The sequence below is a fragment of the Periplaneta americana genome, chromosome 15, assembly GCF_040183065.1.
Source record: "Periplaneta americana isolate PAMFEO1 chromosome 15, P.americana_PAMFEO1_priV1, whole genome shotgun sequence".
Taxonomy (NCBI): Eukaryota; Metazoa; Arthropoda; class Insecta; order Blattodea; family Blattidae; genus Periplaneta; species Periplaneta americana.
This window is the reverse complement of record NC_091131.1, coordinates 6,816,770-6,836,584: the sequence shown is the minus strand read 5'-3', so window position 1 is coordinate 6,836,584 and position 19,815 is coordinate 6,816,770. Positions and strand designations below refer to the sequence as shown.

The following is a 19,815-nucleotide window of genomic DNA, read 5'->3' as shown; positions in this document are numbered from 1 at the left end:
AAATATCTATCTTCAACATTGTTGCTTTAAAATGTTTTCTGTGTTACTATACTCCAGCAGGCCGTGATATACGTCTGTCTTTTTTTTCCCCCAGTCTATGATGAGTCTGGAATCTTGTTGATTTTTTCACGGCTTCCTTAATGTTATTTGCATCACGAATGCAGTAACTTTAGTGGAGTTGTAGAGTTTACTTAATTTTTGCAAATATTTATAAACAATAATTAACAGGGCAATTTAGGTGAAATTGAAGTGGTACGTTTCCAATTTATAATTATTACTATATTGAACGTCTGTAAAAATAATATGTTAAAAGCCTAAAGCAGTAAAATCAATATGTCACTTAAGCGGTAAGAAGAGGGAAATTGTTGTGTGTGTTAGGTTGGGAATACTGAATGTGGAATTTTAGACTTTCCGCGGATTGGTTTTGTGCGGAAACCAAGCAAATACGCACGATCTCGCACAAATATACATTACACAATGACAATGACAAAAGAATGTGAAAATCATTTATTCTCCTGTCTTATATAAGCATTTGTGTTTAATTATACACAGTGTTAATGGTGGAAATAAACATGTAACAATTTTAATTTCTTCATTTATCCTATTGGTCGTCTTTAGGAAGTGCAGTTACAGTACCGAATTGCAATGTACTACAAAATACATTTTCAGTGTCTCAAACGTAAATATTTTTTGGTTATCTGCGAAACACAGTTACTGTGAAAAGCTGCGAAAAAACCTAACATCATTGCAGTCTCTAAGAGACAGTCCTTTATTCTCGGATGGTTCTAGATCCACTAATTTGCTGTTTATATTACACAATGTTCCAATGTACTCTTCAAGGAACGACCACTCATATAAATTGAGGGAAAGAAGGCAGAGGACGGACACTGGAATGTTTTCTTTTCTCAATCCTACCATCAGGGACTAGAATGCTTTACCTGCAAACTTACTAAAGGCTTTACCAACAACCAAACATGTATTTAAAAATAGGCTTAAGGACTTTACTAATAGACGGTAATTATACACAGTATTTAAAGGGTGTAAATGATATGTTGTTATTGAAGTGTTGTATCAGTGAAGAATTATGTTGTGTCAATGAAGTGTGTTGTGTCAGTGAAGTGTGTAGTGTAAATGAAACGTGTTCCTGTCAGTGAAGCTTTATAGTTTATTGTGGCAGTGCAAAGAACTTAAACAGTGAAATGTTTTTAAAGTGTTAGTGAAATCAGGATAGTATCAGTGAAATGTGTCGTAATTCCAGTGCAGTGAGTGAGTTGACAGCGAAATGAGTGTAATGTTGAAAGGTACTTGTGCAGATATGAGCATATCATATTCGTGGGTTTTAGTTCGAACTTTGGTTTAAGATACAAATTAGATTTATTTCAAATGTTATTTTAAGTGATTGTTTCATTTAATTTAGGATATTCCCTGTTGTTGTTATTAGTATTATTATTATTTTTATTATTATTATTATTATTATTATTATTATAAATTATTGTTAGTATTATTATTAATTGTATTTTTAATTAATAAGTTTATTATTGTCATTATTGAGTGTAATTAGTTACCACTGCCACCGGGTATATACCCATTGCAGTGTGAATAAATACACATACATACATATCCGTTATTTTTTACATAAAATTGATTTCCACTTGTGTTTTACAAGTTCAGTACCCGTTGTACTTGGTGTCTCATTAATTCTCTGTGTCATTTCCTCAATTAATTTGAGGGCTTCCAGCATCTCTTGCTCTGACTTTTCTAACCGTGCAATAGTTTTAGACACAGTTTGACAATAGGTTCGTATAAAAACCAAATTATTCGTCAGAATCTTCAAATCCAGAGCGTTTTTCTTTCTTTGCTTATTTGTTGGCATTCATTCTACAGTACCCCCACCCACTGTACGCTTTACCACTATACTCAGTACGCCGTTATGCGGATTTCCCATTGAGCTGCTCTATTGGGTCTCGAAGCCTGCTTAGGATACTTCAACTGATTCTGTCCTGCACTTCAGATCAGAAAATGTGGAGAGGGAAAATGAAGATGAGACTACCACTCTTGCAAGCATCCTGGATTCTGTTTCCCTGAGTACCCACCGAGATAATACACTGCTCAAAATAATTAGAAGAACACTATGAATTATTTAAATATTTTTTCATTGAATAAAGGTATAGACATGAAATTAATAATAGTTATTTATGGTACTTGTGAGGTAAGTGCATCTTTATTGCGCGAATGGAAAGATTTAAATTACACGAGCGCAATAAAGATCACGCTCACAAGTACCATACGTAATTTTATCCATGACCATAACGAAAAATTATGTTTTATAAAAGAAAATATGTTGAAAATAAGTCCTCATGTAATCACATACCATGGCATGGATTTTAGAATCAATACGTGTACTAGGTAGGTCATGATGTAGGAGGCCATGATCAGTAAAGAATGATACCTAAGGCGTTGGATAAATAACAAATTATAATTAATTATATAATTTTAATATATATTTTTTCATTTTAAAATTGTATTTTCGTCTTTTTTAATTTTCAGGGATTATTTAGAAGTGTTCACGGGAATAATGCGATTAAAATAATTTCACATTTTACTTCTGTAAACTTAAGAGGAATATTAAAACATAATTAACCATCGTGTCTGTTTAGCTCAGTTGACTAATGCGTGTTGTTATAAAATCCTATAAACCCATAAACCCAACTTCGCAGGTTCAAGTCTCCTCGCCTCCAAAAAGGTAAATTATTACAAATTTAAAAATAAAATACATATTAGAAATGGATGCAATGCACAAATTACGACGTAGTAGTTAGAGAAAATAGAATGAGATTGAGTGTATGTAGGCCTATATTTAAGAAATGGTAATAAAGAAGTAGAGGTAGTGACATCTAGTAACACTAATATATTAACTTCTAGAGTAATAGTTGAATGGAAAAGTATACGTGTGTACCCGGGTACTAGGAAAATACTAATGAACTGTGAGATAAAGTTCAAACTGTGAGGTAAAGTCTTTATCTCACTAGTGGAATAAAGTAATGTTGAATAAAAGCCTACTTTACAAACGCAAAACTGGCCTTCTATGCCCAAGGTTGCGGGTTCGATCCCGGGCCAGGTCGATGGCATTTAAGTGTGCTTAAATGCGACAGGCTCATGTCAGTAGATTTACTGGCATGTAAAAGAACTCCTGCGGGACAAAATTCCGGCACATCCGGCGACGCTGATATAACCTCTGCAGTTGCGAGCGTCGTTAAATAAAACATAACATTTTTTTTTACAAACGCAAAAGTATTTAGTAAAGGCATGCTTTTCGTTGTGGTCATGGATATATATAATTATGGTTATTTATGGCCACATTTATCTCCATGTCAATAAAAACAAATTAATAATGTCAACAAACAACATTTTAAAACGTTGCACTATATAAAAAATTGAATCTTGTCCTTACTTATCAAACACCCGTTCATTCGCTAACAGCTTGGCACCTTCGTGGCACGCTCCCTATGAGATTCTGTATTTTCTCTTGGGAGATATTCTCCCATTCCCTAAGATGTTGATAAAGCGTCGTAAAAGAACCTACTAAAAAAAAATTCTCCTAGTCCTCCTTTAGAGCATCTCAGAGTTCCTGCAGGGTTTGTGGAGCTTGATGTCGGTTCCTGAATTTCCTATCCAGAAGATCCCTCGAGTGTTCAATAGGGTTGCGATCTGGGGTGATCGCTGGCCACTCCATTACCTCTATTTCATTGTTCCTTAGGAAATCCCTGGTGACAGCCGCAGAATGTGCCCTGGCGTTATCCTGAACAAACAGAAATCCAGGGCCTACCCAAATGGCAGCACGTACTAGATGCTCTTCTAGAACGTCCTCGATATACTGGACAGCATTCAGTCGCTGGGGAACATTTACGAGGTCCGTACGATTGTTGTACACAATTCCGGCCCACACCATTATGGAACCTCCACCGAATCTATCAATTTCCTATACAGCTCGTACAGAAAATCTTTTCTCTGGCCGTCCCCACACCCTTAAAAGATCATCACAACGTGTAAAGGCTGGTTCACAATAAACCGGAAACGAGAATCGGAACGAAAAAGAAAAAACGATAAAATTGTTAAAAATGTGTACATTTAAATGTGAGCATTTACAATTAACGAAAAGCTTGCCGGAGCCCGGGATCGGGCCAAGGTTCAACTTTGGCGTTCACGTTTCCGATCACAGCCCACTAGATTCATTCTATTGCCATCTTAAAGCTATTTTGTCGTCGTATATTTTGTAGCAAGAAGACTGTGATATAACCTATGCATTATTTTGTTCTATGCTGTGCATCACGGAGCAAGTTTTATTTGATGAGATTCTAATATTGAGTGTTGAGGAAAATCCTCACGTTTACGATAAGCTTTGTATAAAGATGAGAAAATGAAGGAGAATACGTGGCTTTCAATAGCTGCATCTTTGAACACCGATCGATAAGTAAATCATATTTTGCTACTGTATTGGTTGTATTACACACTACATATTCATGCTTTAATTTAATAACTACTGTTGTGTTCATTTTTGTTCTATTGCAAATGTTTCTTCTCTAATTATTTTACGTCGTGGTAGACTTAAAATATATATTATTTTAATGTACCGAAGTACATATGATATTTCCATGCAGATATTCTGCGTCATCATACGATGAAAGAGTACTGGAACGGAGAAAAATTCTCTCCGGCGCCGGGATTTGAACCCGGGTTTTCAGCTCTACGTGCTGATGCTTTATCCACTAAGCCACACCGGATACAACCCCGGCGTCGGATAAAATCGTCTCATATTAAGCTCCAATTCTTGGGTTCCCGCTAGTGGCCGCCCTCTGCATTACGTCATAGATGTCTATGAACGTAGGACCGAAGTCCACTTATGTGCTAAGGTGCACTCGTTATGAGTGACTAGTTGGCCGGGATCCGACGGAATAAGCGCCGTCTTAAATCACGAAGTGATTTACGCATATTATATATATTATTTTAATGTACCGAAGTACATATGATATTTCCATGCAGGTATTCTGCGTCATCGTACGATGAAAGAGTATTTGAACGGAGAAAAATTCTCTCCGGCGCCGGCACCTTAGCACATATGTGGACTTCGGTCCTACGTTCATAGACATCTGTGACGTAGTGCAGAGGGCGGCCACTAGAGGGAACCCAAGAGTTGGAGCTTAATCTGAGACGATTCTATACGACGCCGGGGTTGTATCCGGTGTGGCTTAGTGGATAAAGCATCAGCACGTAGAGCTGAAAACCCGGGTTCAAATCCCGGCGCCGGAGAGAATTTTTCTCCGTTCCAATACCCTTTCATCAGACTTAAAATAGGTTGTGATAATAAAGATGCAAGGGCATATGTATAGTACCGTACCTAATGAAATGTTTCAGTTGAAATTTCGAAGTTGGTTAACCTGTATTTATGTTGGCTGCCTTGTATTCATGAGAGAACGCCATTGGTCAATTATACACAAATAACATCAGAATGCGTAATATCGACTTTACATATCGTTATTGACATACATATCGATATGCATAGTCGTCTACGTTCTCGGTTTATTGTGAATCAAAAGTTTTCATATTCACGTCCTCTGCTTCTCGTTTTCATTCTGGTTCTCGTTCCCGGTTTATTGTGAACCAGCCTTAAGACGATACCGGATTCGTCCGAGAAGAGCACCGACTGTCATTGGTTCAGGTTCGAATCCGCATGATTTGTCAGTAGACGTAAGTGTTGCTGCCTTACGCTCATTTATCAAACGCTGTTTTAACAGGCCTTTTTGGACGAATGTTCTCTTTCCTTAATCTGTTCCTTACCGTTTGGTCTGACACCCGGATTCCGGAAGACATATAGAGGTCTTGAAGTTTTTGTACGCTGTCGAAAAGCAGATAGGACAATGTATCTGTCGTCCTGAGGGCTTGTTTTACATTTATGGTCCTGGCCAAGTCTTCTACAATACTGAATACTGACCTGTCTCTCTTGGCGTAACCTGGACACTATGGAAGGAGAAACCTCAAGCTCTCTAGCACTTGTCTCAGTGATTGACGTTGTCGTAAAAGAAGTAGAGCATGATACACTTCAGACTCATTTCCATGCCTCATTTTGCCAGAGACTTTAATAAACAAGGCAATAATCAGCATTCGTCACTATAGCAACGCCAGAAAGCTTTTAGAAGTTGTCAGTGCCTTCCGTAATGAAAGATATCTCCATATTTGTTATTTCAGGTAATTACTCTGTATTTAGGCCATGGATCTTTAAAATTTGTGTCATAAATTAAATTAATGTTCCAATTTACATATTGTTCAGTTTTCAGCATCACAGCTTCAAAAAACACTAACTTATTCAATTTATTACAAGTGTTCCTCTAATTGAGGAGCATTTTTGCAAAAGTCAATAGATGCAGAAATTTTAGAAAGTGGATATGGATATCGTATGTTTTCTACCTCCGGAATCGATCTATGAAATCAGATTTACTAAAACATGATTCATACCGTATGTAAAGACTACCCCAAACCTTCCAGGTTTTTTTCAAAACTCGATAGATCCTGTCACTTAGCGTAATTTCTGTAAAATCTTGATTTCTGCATCTATCGACTTTTGCAAAAACGCTCCTCAATTATTTTGAGTAGTGTATTTTGTGTTATATACTCGGTAGTACTTTAAGGCGGTTACTTGAGAAATTAAAGTGCCAGTTTTGTCGGTTAATGTTAATTAATCAGAAAAAATCATTTTTGTCAGAACATAATTATTTCATGTTGTTTCATGCTGAAGAGTTCAGGATATTTGTATGTTGTGTATCTCGAGGCAGTCTTATAGATCCTTCAGATGAAGTGTTTCACATTGTTCGAGTAGTAGAAAAGGTTTTTAGATTTTATGTCATTCATAAGAATATTATAAATGAAGAGTTCGCGGGAAAAACAATGAATGTCACATTTCTATTGAGGATTAGATAATGATCTAATTGAGTCTATAACTGCAAGATGTAGTGCTGTTTCTATAGAAAATAAAGGAAAGAATTGCTGTATTACTGGTGATAATTCTCCTTTTTACCATTTTTCATAAGAACAACATTAAATTTCGTAGTGATCCATTGAATTAGATAATGACATCAACCTTAACAAAACTGTGACATTCATCGTTTTTCCCGCGAACTCTTCAAATGTTAATAACAAAAATTAAATCATGATCCACTCTGTAACTGAGAGTATTCTGCAGAAAAGTAAATATCTGTTCAGTTTTTCTCATCCTTTAATAGAAGATCTTGGCTATGAACATGGAAATGTATATAAATATCAGACTAAAGAGCTATGAAAAACAGTTGACATTGAAAGTAGCCAAGGGTAATGCTACATCTGTAAGATACAAACTCACAAAAGAAATTATTTTCCGCCATGTGTAAATAATAGATTAATTATATTATAACACATGTTATTTTAGAGAATGCCTACTTTCTAAAGGCCTATATGATTTGTTTCTTAATTTTAAGTCCTATTCTAGACAGTATTAATTATTTTGTGTGCATTAAAGATATCATTTTAATTGTAATTTTATTTCGTATAGATGACTTACTAGCTGCAATTGAATTTTATACAGGGACATCATTTTATTTTTACTCGCATTTTTATTGTACCTGCATTTCTGAATGTACTTCACTCCCACCCCTTCACTAATGTCCTTGCTCCCGTCAGACACACAAACTTACGGCCGCTGTTGCATTCGAAGTAGTGAAGTAAACACTGCAGTGTATAGTGTGTTTCAGAAATATGGTTGCGTTTTCTATAGAAGAAAGAACCTATATTAATAATATCGTACTAAAATATTATATTCAAGAAACAATAAATTCAATTTCAGAGAATATGCTTCAAAATGTTTTTAATAATATGCGCACTGAATTGAAGCCTGCATTGTAATGAACGGCAACCATTTTCAGCAACTTGTTTAAAAATACAGATTAGCTTTTTTTGAATTGAGGTGGTTAGAAGCAAAGGAATGCTAGTGACATTTGTAATAACATGAGTTAAGTGCATCCAGTGTAAGAAAAAGTATCTAAAATTTTAGTGGCAAAGGGATATTTTAATCGCATCACACATTAAAATTTAAATAAAAATTTCACCGATTTTACGAAAGCTTAAATATTTAAACCCCATTTTCTCAAAAGTAACTTATGTGCACTTACAGCCCTTTACTTATGAGCCCCTCAATTTAAATGCACTCTCTATATTGTATGTTAACACCAATAATTAATATGCTAAATAAAGTAGACATTACATAACGAACATAGCCGCCTGAAAATTTAAGTTTTTGAAAAAAAATGTTACTACTCTACTGTATTTTGATAAATTCCGTAAAAGTGATGATCAAACTGAAAATCGTAATATCGTATTTCCCTACAACATAAATGGATACACTACTTTTCTCCCCTCCTATAGCCAGTAAAATGATTTGTTTACATATTGCACTAGTGACATCAAACTCCTGTAATGGAAGGGGGCAACAGTGTTTCCGAGTATAGCCAGGTTAATGTTAAAAATGTTGGTAAAAATAAAGTGATGTCCCTGTACTACTGGCTTGTGCAGCAAGTGCTGCAAACTAAGTTCATTAGACGTTCAAATAAAAATTTTTCAGATTTATTTTCAATGAAGAATACCAGACATTTTGAAAGTTATTTGCTTCCATAATAATGAAACATACTCCCTCTGAATGTTTTTTTTATGCCAAATACTTTTTCTTGAACCTATCCACCTTCAGTTTTTGAGTTTCAACGCGAAAACGCAAGTAACAATGTCAGGACGATCAGTGGGTTTTTCATGTGGGAGTGAAGAAATAGCTATTTCAGTTCATTCTAGATTGTAGGTGAAAGTTAAAAATAAGTCATGTTTGCTATGCTTTCGAACAATAGACATAGCATCTTGGTATAGCTGCTGCATGGAGAGTTTGAAATGGAGGATAAAATCATTTTATCCTGCTAAGAGATCTTGCTCAAATGATGGGAAACTACAAAATGTTGTAGGCCTCTTATTTTATCAGTAAGTAATACCTTTTTATCTTTCCTTAGGAACTGTAATTTTGGCGCTCTCTCGAGCCCAATACTGAAGAGAATGACGCATGTAAATATCTACACCACACCGCCATTATATATATGAAAAAACCCAACCCCGCTTGATTAATAACTATAAAAATATTTGATTTTTAATAACAATATTATCTTATGTAAATTTTGTAGTTATATATATATATATATATATATATATATATATATATATATATATATATATATATATACCAAATAGCCGCCACTCATTTAATTATAGAAATGAAGATGTAATTTAAGATATTCTCTACATCTACTTATATAACCCCAAAACGTTTCGCTTTCATATCATCAATATAGCATTAATGAAAAATAGTCACATTATGGCATTAACTATAATAATATTTCATTTCTAGTGGTAATAATGTCATCAACCTCAAGTTTTGTAGATTTCAATATCCAATACACAGCTGTACTCAGAAAATTACACACCGCAGAATCAGACCTGTAAATTAGTTTTAGTAATTCTTGAAGTTTTTAATAACCAATTGAATGTGAGCTCTAAACATGTCAGCAATCCTGCAAGTCATGGCCTTCGTGTAATATAATATTCTTTATTGTAGCGTGTGTTTTGTTTTATAGTGAAATGCAATTACTTAGTTCTCAAAACTGACGAAAGATGGATTTTGGAAAATAGGAAAATTATGTAGGAAAACTAACGCTTCACTGAAAGTTACTATTTTTCTGAAAATCCTTGGATGCCAAGTTTCAAAATGAAGGGTCATTCATTAAAATCCGTTCAGGCATTTTCCCGTAATTTCCATTACCAGTTCAAATTATATATAATATACTGTAGATGTTCTCTTTCAGTGTAACTTACTTTAAGCAAATTTGTTCGATTTCAGTGAACATGAATTGGTAAATCAGATATCATGAATTAGTTTCAAGTGTCTATATTGTGTAATAATGTTTATGATGTTTTAATTTCAAGTGCTGAATTTATATTTTGTTGAATAAATATATTGGCTAATTTATAATTTACAAATACGCGTTCATTCTTTCACTTTATTTGACATTTCGCGATATACCTAGCACATCATGCCATCAGCACCAGGAGGAACTAACCGAGCGGCCAGGGCACACTTTTTCACTGCGAGTGCGAACTCCAGTATATATTAGAGTTCAATGATTGACACTCACTTATGCCCTCAGCTGAATTGCTGCAGAAGGTGGCGGCCCTGCAGCGCGACAAGGAACAGCTGGAGCAGAAGGTTCGCAATCTCGAGGAGGAAAAAAAGTTGAAGGTGAGCAAACGCATCGTCTGATAAAAGAAATCGAGTTACCCGAAACGCACTTTCTCCCGTTTCTACCTTACGGAAACATTCTCTTCCATTAGATTCCCATCAAGTAAATATTGATATTCTATCAGCCTGAGTTGCAAGTGGTTGTCATCTGGATTTGCTCAGTCGAGACTAGGCACGTGAGACGATCGTCCAACACGTGGGTCAGGAGTTCGAACCTGCGAGAGGTTATGTGGCTTTGAATGAGTATGGTCGCTTATTAAAATAACTAGCCGTACCCGTGCGCTCCGCTGCACCCGTTAGAAATAAATATAAAGTAATTACATAATTAAAATAGGACGTTTGATCCAGGAAACATTCGTGTTTGATAGAAGGATAAATCTTTTAATATGTTACTTAATTTAAATTGCATCCAAATAATTAAAATGCGATCATTTTGGTCCAGAGACACTCATTTGGTGCAATGACAATTCCTTTAACCTGTTTCTTAATTTTTATTACATGCAACCATAGTTTAATGAAGATTGATATCATTTATTTTACTTGTTATAGGTTTCCATTGAATTATGGTAATAACTTAATTTTAACCCTTGTTTTCTACGTATTCAGTAAATGGCGCTTGGTCCACTATGCTTGTGAACCCTTCAAATAACTTAAATTATATTATATAATATTACATTACATATATTATATTATATTATATTATATTATATTATATTATATTATATTATATTATATTATATTATATTATATTATATTATATTATATTATATTATATTATATTATATTATATCAGAAGTTACTGTAATAACATTGTAGCATTATGTCCATCTAGAGAAACTACACTTTCCAATGGTGAAATAATAATTAATTATACAAATCGGTTAATTTAGCTTCCGATATTACTTCATACAAACACAGAAACATTCTCTGTAGGCTATGTTTAATAGCTTTCGATTGTTGCTGTCCAAGGCCCCTTATAGACGAAGTCATTGGTTTTTTAATTCATTACACGGCCTTAGATGGCAGTTATTTTAATTTTAAAACTCATTTATCTCATTAAATATCAGTCCTATCAAACTTTTTCAAGGAATAAAACTTATCGCAAATTATGTTTAAAGAAACTTGTGTTATGTAACATTTTTCACAAAAATCAATAATAAGCGAGATATTTCGATTTATTTAATTCAGGCCCCCTTATAACCCCAGTTTTAAATAATGTATTTTGAATTCCATATAGCCTAAAATCTAAGTTACAACGAACTTAATTTATATTCCAATTTTCATCGAAATCCGTTCAGCCATTATCACGTGAAAAGGTAACAAACATACAGACAGACAGACATGCAAACAAAAATTTAAAAAAAGCGATTTTTGGTTTCAGGGTGGTTAATTATATATGTTAGGACCAATTATTTTTGGAAAATCGAAAATTACCAGAAAAATTTCGGTTACAGATTTATTATTACTATAGATAGTAAATATTTGTAACTAGTGATGGGAGTATTCGAATAAAAAATACGAGTACGGATTATTCGATTCTTTTAAGCTCTCGAGATGGCTATATCGTGAAAAAGTATTCGAATACTTTGCTCCGATGGTAGATGCTGCGAGATGTAAAGAATGAAACAGTATAGAGAAGAAAGATCTCGAGAAGACCGGTTGTTCATAAATCGTATACATTCGGCTAACCTGGTGTACAAACATAAAGTAATTGGCGTGCAATAAAGACTTGATTCAGATCGTCTTCTCTGTCTCATCTCTCTCTTATCTAATTACGGAAAGCAGGAATACAGGGCATATCAAAAGTCCGGTAACACTTTCAATATTTTATTACACAAAAACTACTAATGATAGCACTTTCAAACACACTTCAGTTAAAGTCAAACTCTCAAAGTTCTGTTTACACCTTACAGAGATTCAATGTGTAAACCACGAGTGACTCGGCAGATGTCAATCTCTTCCCATACCCTTTTCATCATATCCTCTGTGACCGTGGCGGCAGCTTCTCGAATTTTAGTTCCTCTAAATCACGTGGCAAAGGCGGTACAAACACACGGTCCTTTAGTTACCCCCATAGGAAAAAGTCACATACAGTCATATCGGGTGGCCTTGGTGGTCGTGACGACGCTGACATGACGTGAGCAAAGCATACTGTAGAGTCAAAAACCCTTGTGACACTTGCGCGTCGCACAGGTTTCGTAATGTCTTCTTCAGACGATGAGAATGCCCTGGCTCTCATACAACTTGATAATATTAAAAAACAGATAAGATTTTGTGTGCATCCTTAGTGGCTGAAAAAATGAAGAATGTATGCCATATCTTATTTATTTAATATATTTTATTTGGCCCGGGTTTGAATCCCGTTCGGGGCAAATTACCTGGTTGAGTTTTTTCCGGGGTTTTCCCTCAACCAAATACTAGCAAATGTTGGGTAACTTTCGGTGCTGGACCCCGGACTCATTTCACCGGCATTATCACCTTCATTTCATTCAGACGCTAAATAATCAGAGATGTCGATACAGCGTCGTAAAGTAACCCAAAAAATTATTTTTATTTGTTTCATTTATTTATGAATGTTTATTTATTTCTGCATGTATTTATTTATTCATTCATTCATTTATGCATTTATTTATGTACTTATTTATGCGTTTATTTATTTATTTATTTATTTATTTACTTACTTACTTACTTACTTTACTTACTTACTTTACTTACTTAATTATTTATTTATTTATTTATTTATTTATTTATTTATTTATTTATTTATTTATTTATTTATTTATTTATTTATTTACTCATTTATTTATTTATTCATGCATTTATTTATTCATTTATTGATTGATTCATTTATTTATTTATTCATTCATTCATTTATTTGTTTATTCTGATAGAGTTAAGGCCATGAGACTTTCTCTTCCACTCTACCAGAAGTGAAATAGAGTATACATTGAAACAATAAAAAGTAGTAATATTTTAGTACATTATGCAACGAGCCTATAATGGTAGTAATTAAGACGCAAGTATGATTGTTTATGAAACGAGCGCAAGCGAGTTTCATAATTTTCATACGGGCGTCTTTATTACCATTATAGGCAAGTTTCATACGACTTTTTATGCTCGACCATATTTCTAACTTGAAAGTATTGAAAATTAGGTCTTTTTATGGTTATGTGCGAACTGACCTGAATTGTGAGATGTGCGCAGACACGAAAGTATTGATTTTTTCGGAGGCCGAATGTCATTGACGTTGGCACAGAATAAGAATGAACATTACTCTGATATAACCTGGAAATTTAGAATTGAAAAACGAGATGACAAATTGAATTTATTTGAATATTATTTACAATTAACACTAATTATTATAGTAACAGAACATAACCTTCTGCGACAGTATTGGATTTCCAGCCTCCGTGACTTTTCGCTAATTGTCTGTCGATTGCATATCCGAGAATAATCGATATAACGGTACAAAGCTGACTTGTGATTGACTGAAGACCTGTAGATACTTTAATGAGTAGGTGTACTTTAATGACATGCATTAAAGGGCTGCTACCAGGTGTATAATTACTACATTTCGGCATGGTCGAGCATAAATATATAAAAGCGTTATCATCCACGTTAAGAAGCTTACATACTGTATAATGAAATATTGACGAAACATGATACATAATTATTTATAATTTATATTCTATTGCCACTTTATAATAGGCCTGAATGACAATTTATACAAATACATGGAATAACCTATTAAATTCGGCTAACACAAATTAATTCCATGTAAAAATATATACTTTTAATTCTTAATTTAAATTGATTAACTGTTCGAGAATCCTTGACATAACGAGGTAAGGAGTTCCATAGGAGACAAACTGACACGGTGAAAGAGAATGAATAGAATGAGGTACGGTGACGAAGAATAGATAATAAAGTCTGATGAATTAGAGGGTGGGGTTGAGAAGTTGCGTTCTACGAGTTCTAAATGTACTGCATTTGCGGACTGCTGCTGTAATGACCACGCGCGCTGTTCACAGAGCCACGGTATGGCGGCGTACGAGGGCTTCACAGAGAGCGAGCTGCAGGCGGCGCTGGAAGTGCTGAAGAGCAAGTGCCGAATGAAGGACGTCATCATCACGGCGTTGGCCGACGATCTGCGCATGCGTTGCCCCAGCGGCGTGTACGACCATCTGCTCAAGAACGTCGCCGAGGAGAATGTCGAGGCGTCACCTCCGCGAGACTTCAACCGCGAGCAGCTCTGCGAGTATCTGAACAGACCGCCGGGCTATGTGAGTATCAGGGAAACTACGCTATACGTGGTAAAGGATGTTCTCCTCGATTTGCCGGGCTATATATCAGAGAAACAGCGCGCTACAGCTAGTCAGGGATGTTGTTCTCGAGGTGCCGAGCTATGTATCAGGCAAAAACTTCGCGCTGTAGGTGGTCAAGGATGTTCTTCTAGAAGGGCCGGGCTATGTATCAGGGAAACTGCGCACTACAGCTAGTCAGGGATGTTCTTCTCGAGGTTCCGAGCTCTGTATCAGGGAAAGAGCGCGCCACAGCTGGTCGGGGATGATCTTCTCGAGGTGACGGGCTATGTAACAGGGGAACTGAGCGCTAAAGCTGATCAGGGATGTTCTTCTCGAGGTGACGGGCTATGTAACAGGGAAACTGTGCGCTACAGCTGATCAGGGATGTTCTTCTCGAGGTGACGGGCTATGTAACAGAGGAACTGAGTGCTACAGCTGATCAGGGATGTTCTTCTCGAGGTGACGGGCTATGTAACAGGGAAACTGTGCGCTACAGCTGATCAGAGATGTTCTTCTCGAGGTGACGGGCTATGTAACAGAGGAACTGAGTGCTACAGCTGATCAGGGATGTTCTTCTCGAGGTGACGGGCTATGTAACAGGGGAACTGAGCGCTACAGCTGATCAGGGATGTTCTTCTCGAGGTGACGGGCTATGTAACAGGGGAACTAAGCGCTACAGCTGTTCAGGGATGTTCTTCTCGAGGTGCCTGGCTATGTAACAGGGGAACCGAGCGCTACAGCTGATCAGGGATGTTCTTCTCGAGGTGACGGGCTATGTAACAGAGGAACTGAGTGCTACAGCTGATCAGGGATGTTCTTCTCGAGGTGACGGGCTATGTAACAGGGGAACTGAGCGCTACAGCTGATCAGGGATGTTCTTCTCGAGGTGACGGGCTATGTATCAGGGAAACGGCGCGCTACAGCCGATCAGGGATGTTCTTCTCGAGGTGACGGGCTATGTAACAGGGGAACTGAGCGCTACAGCTGATCAGGGATGTTCTTCTCGAGGTGACGGGCTATGTATCAGGGAAACTGTGCGCTACAGCTGATCAGGGATGTTCTTCTCGAGGTGACGGGCTATGTAACAGGGGAACTGAGCGCTACAGCTGATCAGGGATGTTCTTCTCGAGGTGACGGGCTATGTAACAGGGGAACTGAGCGCTACAGCTGATCAGGGATGTTCTTCTCGAGGTGACGGGCTATGTAACAGGGGAACTGAGCGCTACAGTTGATCAGGGATGTTCTTCTCGAGGTGACGGGCTATGTAACAGGGGAACCGAGCGCTACAGCTGATCATGGATGTTTTTCTCGAGGTGACGGGGTATATATCAGGGAAACTGCACGCTACAGCTGATCAGGGATGTTCTTCTCGAGGTGACGGGCTATGTAACAGGGGAACTGAGCGCTACAGCTGATCAGGGATGTTCTTCTCGAGGTGACGGGCTATGTATCAGGGAAACTGTGCGCTACAGCTGATCAGGGATGTTCTTCTCGAGGTGACGGGCTATGTAACAGGGGAACTGAGCGCTACAGCTGATCAGGGATGTTCTTCTCGAGGTGACGGGCTATGTAACAGTGGAACTGAGCGCTACAGCTGATCAGGGATGTTCTTCTCGAGGTGACGGGCTATGTAACAGGGGAACTGAGCGCTACAGCTGATCAAGGATGTTCGTCTCGAGGTGACGGACTATGTAACAGGGGAACTGAGCGCTACAGTTGATCAGGGATGTTCTTCTCGAGGTGACGGGCTATGTAACAGGGGAACCGAGCGCTACAGCTGATCATGGATGTTTTTCTCGAGGTGACGGGGTATGTAGCAGGGGAACTGAGCGCTACAGCTGATCAGGGATGTTCTTCTCGAGGTGACGGGCTATGTAACAGTGGAACTGGGCGCTACAGCTGATCAGGGATGTTCTTCTCGAGGTGACGGGCTATGTAACAGAGGTACTGAATGCTACAGCTGATCAGGGATGTTCTTCTCGAGGTGACGGGCTATGTATCAGGGAAACGGCGCGCTACAGCTGATCAGGGATGTTCTTCTCGAGGTGACGTGCTATGTAACAGGGGAACTGAGCGCTACAGCTGATCAGGGATGTTCTTCTCGAGGTGACGGGCTATGTATCAGGGAAACGGCGCGCTACAGCTGATCAGGGATGTTCTTCTCGAGGTGACGTGCTATGTAACAGGGGAACTGAGCGCTACAGCTGATCAGGGATGTTCTTCTCGAGGTGACGGGCTATGTATCAGGGAAACTGTGCGCTACAGCTGATCAGGGATGTTCTTCTCGAGGTGACGGGCTATGTAACAGGAGAACTGAGCGCTACAGCTGATCAGGGATGTTCTTCTCGAGGTGACGGGCTATGTAACAGTGGAACTGAGCGCTACAGCTGATCAGGGATGTTCTTCTCGAGGTGACGGGCTTTGTAACAGGGGAGCTGCTCCTTACAGTAGCGAGGGAGGTTCTCCTCGAAGTGCAGGAAGTGTCTTGTTCTGCAGAAGGGACGCGCTATGCCCCCTCACCCAGATCCGGCCGCCAAGGAGTGCGAGGAATGGCGCCGCAGAACATACGAAGCGAGTGACCCACTTCCCCGAAGAGTGACATCACCGCCCGCCCCACCTCCCGAGGAGAAGGTGGATGTTGCAGTGCCCTCACCTTCGGGCCTGCAGGTGATGCGCCGGGTTGGACCCGACAGCCTGCTGGTGCGATGGGATGTGCCGCAGGAGAACATCTCGGGTTACGAGGTGAGTGCCTCCTCGCATCGTGTACCTTCAGATGGACTGCGCAGCATGTATACGCATTATATAAGGTACAATCAATATATTTCCGAACTGCACTTGTATTTATTGTTCTGTTAAACATACATGCACGTGTCACTGAAGATCATTGCTTCCATTCCTGTTCAGTCAGTCTATCAAAAACGTCTGCACATAATTTTGTGCAAACATGTCAAGGACCTATTACGATATTTCCTTGAATCTCTCCATTTACGCCTTATGGGTGGTCTTCTTGTCTGCCTTTCAAGTGATGCATTTCCTATACTGGGTGTTCATTTCAAAGTGTGTCATGACGTCACTGTTGTGAGTCAGCGATTTGAAGCGAGTTTCAGCTTTTGTATCAGAGAAGTTGCCTATTAATCAAGGCGTTCAATCTGAACTTGAGAACGTGTACGGTATAACTTGAACGTCGTAGCAACAGATGGCGGTCTGTACGGTCTGTGTGCTACCATAACCTCTTTGAACTGTGTTTCGCGCGGCCAAATTGTACGCAGGGTATTTGTTATCATCGGTTGCGTACGGCAACATTCCACAACACAAATCAAATGTTCCGTGTCCATGTTGACCGTCCAAGTTAATATCAACAAATACGTAAGTAATCGTCTTAACCCTCTCCCCATATCCCGACAGAAAGAAAAAACTCACCTCAGTACATGTTTCGAAACAGTTCACATTCCTGCCACTACCGGCGTTACCGTACGTATCGGTAAGTACTCTTCTGAATGAACGCCGTACTTGCCAGGCAACTTCTCTGGGACATAAGAAGAACATCTGCTTGCGGAAGTGTAGGAAGTGTAGGAATATTGAATTCTCTAGGCTCATCGACTAGCCACATGACGGCTTACAGCGAGCAATGACACACTTTGAACTGAACACCCAGTATAATCCAGTCGTTTCCCTGGTTGTAGATAACTTCTCCCTTTCGTATGTACTGCGTGTTGCCTACATTCAGAGCAGTCCGGGAATTTATTGATTGCTCCTTGTAGGATGCGAAGTACGTGCGGAATGCTAGTCCGTGCACTGCCTCAAGCGTTTGCTCTCCGCAGATCTACGTGAACGGAGTGCTCGCGGAGATCGTATCCTGTGCGTCACGTGACAAGGCGTTGCTGGAATGTCTGGACCTGCACAGCAAGGTCGTGCTGACGCTGTACGCGCTGACGCCGCACGGTCGCTCCTTGCCCGCCTGTGCCGTGTACCCCGACCCCGGCCACGAGGTAGAGCTGCGCTCCTTCCACATGTGAAGCTGTTTTGTCCAAATTATACACTGTTTGTCTGTCATTAAATTGTCCGTGTGTCGTCAGTCTGTTTTCTAATCTTCCTTTTTTAATTAATTATTTAACGATGCTGTATGAACTACTAGGTTATTTAGCCGTGATGGAATTGGTTATGGATTGGAGACGGTATTTGGAGATATTTCAGAAAAAAATCCAACCAGGTAATCAGCCCAAGTGGAAATCGAACCTGCGCTCGATTGAAACTCCTGAAACGAGGCGCATCCATAAAGTAACTTTCCCACTCGCCCCACAGCTAGCAAACCATATGTTGCACGAAGCGACTGTCGTCTGTGATTATGGTTGGCCTCCCACTGCGCTCCTCGTCATGCACATTTTGGCGTCCTGCTGAAAATCGTCTACAGCAGCAACCCACCATCTGCTTGCCCATAGACCTGGCACAGCTGACGATCAATTTCAATCGGCGCTATGCCCTGTGCATTCAAAAACTTTATAACTGACCGCACTTCACACGGTGGGAGCTGGAATAGGAACGTCCATCTTCAACCAATGCAACGAAGCTACTGAGAGCACTCGGGAAGTTCCGCTAGCGCATGCGCCATGCCAGGACATTACTCTATCACGTACACACAGTCGCTTCGCGCAACATATGGTTTGCTGGCTGTGGGAGGAGTGGGAAAGTTACTTTATGGACGCTCCTCGTAAGCAGACACACACCTTAGCCGACTGAGCTACGCCGGTGGCTTGTAATCTTGTGCCAACCCCGAACTCTTTAACATTCTCTGTTGCATACACAGTTTCTGCACTGAAATTCATTGCAGGGATTCAGAGTTACAATGTCTATGGAAAAATGTCAACGAGGAAAAAAGGTCCAAAGTTTTTTCAAGTCCAATGGAAATTTTGTCCATTTGAAAAGACGTCCAAAGTAAAAAAGTCCATACCTAGATAATCCAAAGTCGAAAATTTCGTAGATAAATAGTCCAAACTAAAAAATCCAAAGTCAAAATTATGAATTGTTAATTGTAGTGATTGTTAGGATGACACTCGGAAGGAAATTAGACGCAGAATAAATATGGGAAATGCCTGTTATTATTCGGTTGAGAAGCTTTTGTCATCTAGTCTGCTGTCAAAAAATCTGAAAGTTAGAATT

The 19,815-nt window shown here is 38.7% G+C and overlaps 1 protein-coding gene across 1 annotated transcript in view; it reads left to right on the top strand.

Annotated features, from left to right (window-relative positions):
* LOC138715824 (uncharacterized) overlaps positions 1 to 18,894 on the top strand; it is a 36,299-nt gene extending 17,405 nt beyond the window's left edge. Inside the window, exons 5-8 of the mRNA XM_069848924.1 lie at positions 10,263 to 10,354; positions 14,386 to 14,637; positions 17,155 to 17,400; positions 18,480 to 18,894. Coding sequence (XP_069705025.1) covers positions 10,263 to 10,354; positions 14,386 to 14,637; positions 17,155 to 17,400; positions 18,480 to 18,674 — 785 coding nt within the window. The 3' untranslated portion in view covers positions 18,675 to 18,894. The remainder of the gene's footprint in view (positions 1 to 10,262; positions 10,355 to 14,385; positions 14,638 to 17,154; positions 17,401 to 18,479) is intronic.
* Positions 18,895 to 19,815: the final 921 nt, after the last annotated feature.